Here is an 8,012-nt window from a genome sequence, read left to right as displayed (position 1 = left end):
TTACAAAATGGATTAACCTTGAAAACATTATGTTAAGTGAAAGCCAGTGGCAAAAGGCCACATGTTGTATGACTGTATTAATACCAACTATCCCTAATGAGAAAATTTATGGAAACAAAAAGTAGATAGGTAGTTGCGTAAAACCAAGAGTTGGGGTTGGGTATGGTGAATAATTCCTAACAGATAGAGGTTTCTAAAGATCTAAAAGTAGACTGTGGCATGCCTGCACAACTCTGTGAATATTCTAAATACCACTTAATTGTATACTTTAAATGGGTGAATTGTATGATTTGTGAATTATATCTCCACAAAGCTGTTTAAAAAAGGACATGAGAGCCTGCTTTGTACATCAAAATGAGTTATTTTAATGAATGAAAAACATTAAATCTACCAGTCTACAGAAAAAGAAAATGTGTGTTTGACATCGTTTAAGGTAGCTCTTACATCAACTCCTTACTTGGAAAACTGGTATTTAAATATCAAGAATTAAGCCTTTCTCCTGTCTTCCCAGCATTGACGATTTTGAAAAATCTTTGATACTATTGTACGTAACACTGCTTTAGCTAAGTAAGTATATCTTCTTAGTTCCAAGTATCCTAGAGGGGAGGAAAATCATAACAACTGTAAGCTACCTTAAAATATTTCAGTATAAAATTATTTAAAATTTTTAATATATTAGTTTTCATGAAAAACAAAAATTTTTCTACTTGTTCTATTGGTCAGTGGACAAGATAATACTGCACCAAGTTTATCAATTTTGTAAAACTGGAGAAACTGGAAAAAAGTGATCACAAATAACCTGTAAAGTATTTAGAAAAACTGTTCCACATATCCCCAAGAGATAAAAGCGTCCCCGTGTGTGAAATACAGAAGCAGAGTGTTGTGCACTACACTTTAAAGGAATGGGAAGCTATGAATAACACACCAATCAGAAAGAATGTGATCGAGGATCCCAGTGTACTCCATGATGTTGGGCACAGAGAACACACACCTTTCATTTTGATGAAATGAAGGCAAAGGAAGAGACAAAGCTGGAGAAGATCTCTCTTGCTTAACTCACCTATCAGGCCTGCTCTCCAGTCACTCCTGCTTAGGACTCCCTGTGGCCGAATGAAACAGGACTCTTTCCCTTGCTCCAGATGAGAGACCAAAGCTGGTTTGGAAGTGGGCGGCACTGCTTGAAAAGAAGAAAACATAACAGAATAATGAGCACAGTCATAGGGGTCAAAGTCAAGCCCACGGCTGCAAGAACAAGCAAGGGAGGTGAGGAGGGTAATTCCTGGGTGAGCTATAGAAGAGGTACCCTAAAGAGGTACTGGGAGGGATCCTGGGAAGAAGAGTCAGGATGGTTCTTCCAAGGAAGCCTGAAATACCCTGGAAGGCAGATTTCTATTTAAAGGGCAACAAAATTTTTTACCTTCTTTGTCAGAGGATGAAAATCTGCCACTATGGGAAAAAGACAAATGGCTCCTAGGAGTAACTCCCAGAGGGAGACAAAGTGGCTGGGTTCTCTCAAGATAAATTGGAGGTTCAATACTAGGCTAAGGGTATCACGATATAGCTCAAGACCTATTGTACTCAGAATCACCTCTGAGGCAGGTAGGGAAGGAGGGCAGCTTTTACAACAGAAAAAGAAGGAAAGCCCTTTGCAGGTCAATAGACACCAGGGCTTTCTATACCTGGCAACCTCTGACATCACTATTTGGGGTCAGCTAATAATTATAAAAGAGCCCTTCAACCTGAGGGCCCAGGCAGAAACCAACAGCAGAGAGGCCTTACCTACAAAGGCCACAGCCTCATAGTTCTCCAGCATCACATCCCTGTACAAGGCCCTCTCGGCAGGCACCATGATGGCCCATTCCTTCGTAGTGAAGTACACAGCCACGTCCTCAAAAGCCACTGATTCCTGAAATGACAAGTTCCTACTTTCCCAGACCTCAGTACTTTGGTGATGGTCAAATCTGTCAATGAGACACCTGAGAAGGGCACCTATAATGATACGTATTCAGTATTGGGTCCTTCACATGCCTAGAGTTTTTTTTGTGTAAAATTTAGGTGTGGAGGAAGAAGATGCAGAATTAAAGGTAGCCAGTCAGAGTTCAGGATACTTTCCCAGTAAGAACCAAGTACACCTCCACTATGAGCTTCTAAACATGTGACCTCCACACAGACACTGAACCTGCTGCATAGGATCTGGGCTTGGGCCCGAGCATAGAAGTGCGCATGTGGAAGGAGAACTGACCCCTGAACATAGCTGTCAGCTTAGCTCTAAGCCCCTCCCTAATTTGTGTATATCCCAGTGATTATTTCAGTTACTCATATTACTCCATTTCCCAATTCTACTTTCATTCTAATCCTTCTTTCTTGCCCGTCTCCTTGCCCACTACCCCAAGCACAAAGCTCTCCGATCAGTCAATGAACTCCCACCCGCAGCCTGTCTTCATGCAGAGGTAGTGAGGTTAGAGAGGCACAGGAAAATACTGCTTACTTGAGAAAGGCTACGGTGGTGCATAAGGCTCAAGATAGGCCTAAAAAGGTGGCTATTTCAAGTTTTTAAGCCCTGGAGTCAAGCTCTGTATTTCAGAAATAGAGCTTTAGTGGAAATGGTCTTAACTTGGAGTATGAGATTAAGGGAACCTAAAATCTAAGGGATTTTAAAAACAGACACAGACGTATATGTTCACCAAATGTATGACAAAGTAACTAGAGCAATTCAGTAGATAAAAGATAGGAATCAACTGGATATGTGTATGGAGGGAAAAAGAACTTTTGACCCATGCCTCATACCTTTGAGATGAATCACACACCTAAGTATAAAGGTAAAACAATAAATCTTCTAGAAGAAAACACAGGAGAACATCTTCATGATGTCTGAGTAAGAAAAGATTTCTTATACAAAACAAACTGATATACTGGACTTCATTAAAAGTAAAATCTGTTTATCAAAAGATACCATTAGGAGAGTGAAAATGCAAGCCACTGACTGGGAGAAGTAACACATATATCTGACAAAGGACTTATAATAAATAAGAAACAATACAACTTAGGAGGAAAAAGGGTACAGTGTAATAAAAAATATGAAAAAATATCTGAACAGGGAGTTCACATAAGAGGATATGTCAATAAACCTATGAAATGGTGCTCAGCATCACTGCTTACTAGAGATGAGGAAATTTTTAAAACCCCAATGAGATACTACAAATGAGTGACAACAAGTATTGGTAAGGATGTGGAGCAACTGTACACTGCTGATAGAAATACAAATTGGAAGAATCATTTCAGAAAATTGTTGGGCAGCATCTACTAAAACTAACCAAATGTATACTCTATGAGCTAGCAATTTTACTCAAAGAGACATACCCAAGAGAAATGAGCATCTATGTCCACAAAAAGACAAGAATGTTCACTGCATTCTTATTCATGGTAGCCCAAAATGGGAAAAACCAAAAGTCCATCCACAACAGAATGAATAAAATGTGCTATTATCACAAAATGAAAAACTACTTAGTAGTGAAAAAGAACAAATCACCGCTGTGTGCAAAGTCAGTGAAGTTCACAGACATAATGTTGAACAAAAGAAGGCAGATACAAAACAATGCATGTTTAATGATTCCACTTACATGAAGTTCAAGAACAAACAAAACTTTCCCATGGTGACAGAGGTCAGAATAGTGGTTAACTTTGGGATGAGCAGTGGATTGCTTGGGAGGCAGTACGAAAGGGACTTTTCGGGTGCTAATAATGTTCTATGTGTTTCTATGAGTGAGGTCATACAAGTGTACATAGTTCTAAAAAGCGAGCTATACTGTTAAGACTTGTGTTATATAAGTTAAACCTCAATGAGAAATGTGTGTGTGTGTGTATATATATGCATATATAAAAGTATGTTATATATTTATGTAAACGTGTATATATAGATATTTCTATGTATGTATCTAATAAACATATATGTATATACACACAGGGATACGTACAGAGACAGAAAAAAGCAGCAGCTCACCTGGGACCTGGTTGTTAAGGACACAGCTGTCATCATCTGACCTTTTTTATTCCTTTCTTGGGTAAAGGTAAAAGTCTCAGGTGCTGAAGGTGAAGAAAAAAACATTAATGGCGATAACTTTATTGACCATAAGTCCTACATACAACCTCTGACCCATCCTGTTTTGAAGGCTATATAAATAACTGTTCATTAGTTATTGTTTATCATCAGTCTCACAAAGGCGAGATAGCAGGCATACAGAGAAATGCAAAAAGGAGGTAGAAACATTCAAGGAATGAGTCATTAAAAAGTGGACTGAGAAAACTATAATTTCAGCTAATCCAGAGAAGACATCACAGGAAAGAAAACAGAAAAGGAAACTAAGGTAGACGGTGGATAGAGTGTTATAGGTGGAAAAGAAAGTCAGAATTCTGAACAGTTAAGATCCCTGAAATCCATACAGTACAGATAAGAATGAGTTATATAAAAGAAATCCATTAAACACTGTAAGACCTCAGCATGTTTTTCCTCCCATGCTACTTAATATTAGAACAAGACAGTTTCTACGACTGAAGTAATAAAAGTTTAACAGACTTTGAAAATAGTTATTAGGAATATTCTGATGTCTCCCTACTACTATTTTTCCCCTAAATACAAGATATTCAGTTTTATAAACGTGTTGGGAGTGGGTAATGAGAAAGAAAACACTACCATATTAAAAGAATCCATCAACTTCATAATATGTCCCAAATACTCCAAGTTCCAAATGTTATAGTATAAGGAAACAAAACAATTTCATTTCTAAACTAGTTCCAACTCTCATTCTGGGTCATTTAATTAGTTCATCATTAGGAAGTAAGTCTTTTGCCTTTCAAGAGTGAATCATCAATATTATGCATTAAAGGCAACACCTGAAATACAAAGAGCTGCCAACAGGTGGATCAGAGATATTCAAAAAGCATATAAACACATAAAAGTGCATGTACTCATAGACCTTAAAAACAACTTCCATTCCAACTCCGTATCTGCATTTTGCCTTAAGTCTTAGGATACTGCAACAGCATGGGACAAAAGACTATAAAGCCAGTGCATTGCCCCTCCCTCCAATGACTCTTCTTAGTGAATCCAGAAAGCCATTCAGGAAGGTAGAGGAAGCTGAAGGTGTCAAACAGCTGTCAGGAGACGCTAGAAACGGCATCTTGGAAGTTAACAGGCATCTTGGAAGTTAACAGGGAGTCCAGTAAGGAGAAATATTTATGAGTGTAAAGAGAAGTACTTTAAAAGAAAACACAATGTAAACCTACACAAGTAATGCTGCTAAATTCATGGATGGTTTCTGTCCAAGGAAGGGTAACAAAAGCAGTGATTCATACTGAGTAAATAGGTAACCCTTGTAGTTGTGGTGTCTAATTCTCTAAAATCATGATACTATAATCGTATCGGCAATAAATGTCCCTTACAGTGGATACTTAATAGGATTAGCACATCAAACAAAAGGACTTAAGCAAAAAGGTCTGATGTGCACAGCTGACAATCTGTGAAAGGGAAATCATCTGGAAATAGAACTACAACAGAGGCCACCCTACAAAACACAAAACACTCCCTATGGAAGTGTCTTCCTATAGGAAAAACTATGTGGAGGTGAAGCATAAATAACAAGCCACATTGGAGAACAAGTCACACACCCAACATAGTCGACTAATGGCAGGGACATCGAATGTTAACCTATGAACCTTGACAATTAAATTATGACAGTGGAGTAAAAGTTCCGAGAATGTAATGAGAAGAATATAATGAACAATGTTAAGAGGTCAAGAAATCTTTCAACATCTCCAATCCTGTACATAGAAACTACGTTAAACACTAGACACATATTAGGTGCATGATGGATACAACTAGTCCTTTCAGATTTAACATTCATATGAGCCAATCCAAATCACAGGGCTCCATATTTTCCAAAATGGGACATCCTGGGGACGGGTAGGGAATACATTTTAGTATTCTCAAATTTTTGGTTGCTCTACAACAGTAACAAGTTTCAAGACTGGCGTACACTATGCCAGGCGAAAATAACTGATCACCAACTGATTTTCTGTGACCAACTGAAAACGGGGAAACTGACAAGCTGAGGGGTAGGGTTGGGATTTCCGCATCCGGGGCAAAGACAAGGGGGCTGGAGCGACCGAGGGGCGTGTTCTGTTGCTAGAAGGTTCTGGAGTGTGGACAGTTAAAACTTTTTGTGGGCTTCGAAGTTAACATGTGAATGTGTGTCAGTATCTGACTCTGAGTGGGCCACAGGCTGCCCCGGGTACAGAGAAACGAGGCGGTGGGAGTCGCGGCCACAGTTCCGGGCCTCTGCCAGTTCCCCGTCTCGACGCTACCGAGCCAAGCTCAGGGATCAGCATGAGGACCCCAGTACCAGCAGTAGCCGCGCCCGCCTCCCTCGTGGCCCTTTCCCGTCCTCCTCAGACCCGCTCACCGTGGACTCCTGGCGGCCTCTGCAGCTTTTCAGCAAGCAGAGATGGTGGGCGCCCCTCACCGATCCTCACAAACCAAAACCTCATGCGACAAAAACGAAGGCGGTCCCGGAAGTGCGTCATCACACTGACTGGCCAACCCATACACTCTCTGGATTTCTCTCTAGGACTCCTGGAGGACCCCACATCTTGGTGCTTCCCTCCTAATTCCCGCGAGGAAAAGGGCACGCTGGCGAGATAGGCTCTTGGCGTTCCTCCAGAGCCCGATTCTGAGTCGAGGCACCTTGCTCATGACACTGCATCATCCTGTCAACCTTGAATACTGGCTTCCAGTGCCTTTATTACTGTTCTACAATAACTGCAACTACAAGTCTTACCCAGAATATGCAAGAAAATGTGATTGGTTATATGTTTTACTGATCTTGTTAAATTTAGCATTTGGATTGTTATAGCATAATCAACGAATCACACATTATACAACCAGGACTTCTTTTGAATTGCTGTAATGATTGCACTCCTAGAATGTGATGTGTTTCAATGTTGCTGACGCATCTCACTTCCATACATTACCACTAGCAGAGAGGATTAGCAATGGACCATGGGCAAAGTGAGAGTGGTCAATTTACCCAAGAAATATTCATCCCCTGTCCTGCACAGCTTAACACTGTCCCAGGAAAACAGCGTCACTGCATCAATCAGAGGTAAGAAAGGATACCTATCATGATGAGAAACCTGTTGAAAACCCTTAGAGGATATAGGTGTGGCCACCCCAGAGAACTTCCTGACATGCTGTGCCAAAGCCTGTGGCGAGGGTAGAGTAACTGCCTTGATGCCAGCAGTGAAGGGTGTGAAGAATAAGGGACATTTGCTCCCACCTCCATTGTCCTTGAGTGTTGTGTATCACATGACATCACTGTAGGAAGACAAATGAGCACAGGCTGACACAGGGGCCCACACATGCAGCTCACATCTGCTGCAGGGGTTTGCAGTCTACCCCTAATAGCCCAGAGCCTTGAATTCACCCTGTGCCTGACATAAGTGAGAGCCACCCAAAGTCACTGCTGGCACCGTTCTGGTAGCTCAGTCCCTTTTCTTTATTTTTCAGTGTTTTTAAAAGTGTGATTCTTTTTTAAAAATCAAGACATTCACCTCAAGATGTAGAAAACTGAAAAGAGCATGGCCCCACCCTTACAACAACAAAAAACAGCTAGATAATCTAAAATTTTCTCTTGAACACATCAGAAAACTAAGATCTGGGGACAAACAACTTAATCTAAAATCTGATGTAAGACAGGCACTTTCAAGGAGAGATGGTTGTAAGCACTTTTTACGTAGGACAGATGCCATTGGATGCCATGTAAGCTGTTAAGAAATCAGCTAAAATGTATAGTGAGTTGCTGAGGTCCAAGTATTGGCTAGCCTGAGAATATAGAGACTACAGAACTCCTGTGAACCATAGACACAAGCAGAATTTCCACCCTCTTGTATATTCTTCTCTATGGACATCATCAAATGTGTGCACACACTCATACACACATACAATTGACAGTAAGGCA

The 8,012-nt window shown here is 40.5% G+C and overlaps 1 protein-coding gene across 2 annotated transcripts; it reads right to left on the bottom strand.

Moving 5' to 3' along the window:
* Window positions 1-341: 341 nt before the first annotated feature.
* Window positions 342-6,615, bottom strand: LOC105480284 (KRAB box domain containing 1). Of its 2 annotated transcripts, none has more exons than XM_011738895.2 (5): window positions 6,459-6,615; window positions 4,001-4,083; window positions 1,780-1,906; window positions 1,061-1,177; window positions 342-596 (listed from the first exon to the last, which is right to left on the bottom strand). In XM_011738895.2, the coding sequence occupies exons 1-5, from the start codon at window positions 6,598-6,600 to the stop codon at window positions 487-489; spliced, it is 579 nt and encodes a 192-aa protein (XP_011737197.2). In that variant the 5' UTR covers window positions 6,601-6,615; the 3' UTR covers window positions 342-486. The 2 variants fall into 2 exon arrangements, with proteins under 2 accessions (XP_011737197.2, XP_011737198.2); XM_011738896.2 differs by having other exon boundaries at window positions 1,061-1,174.
* Window positions 6,616-8,012: the final 1,397 nt, after the last annotated feature.

Source organism: Macaca nemestrina, chromosome 2 (assembly GCF_043159975.1).
Source record: "Macaca nemestrina isolate mMacNem1 chromosome 2, mMacNem.hap1, whole genome shotgun sequence".
In the NCBI taxonomy this organism is placed as follows: Eukaryota; Metazoa; Chordata; class Mammalia; order Primates; family Cercopithecidae; genus Macaca; species Macaca nemestrina.
This window is presented reverse-complemented; position numbering and strand designations above follow the sequence as displayed.

Coding starts and splice junctions, on each gene's coding strand:
- LOC105480284 (XM_011738895.2), bottom strand. CDS start 6,600: ATGGGTTGGCCAGTCAGTGTGATGACGCACTTCCGGGACCGCCTTCGT. Junction 4,084..6,458: donor GAGGCCGCCAGGAGTCCACG/GTGAGCGGGTCT, acceptor CTTCACCTTCAG/CACCTGAGACTTTTACCTTT. Junction 597..1,060: donor CTGGAGAGCAGGCCTGATAG/GTGAGTTAAGCA, acceptor CCTCCCCTCTAG/GATACTTGGAACTAAGAAGA.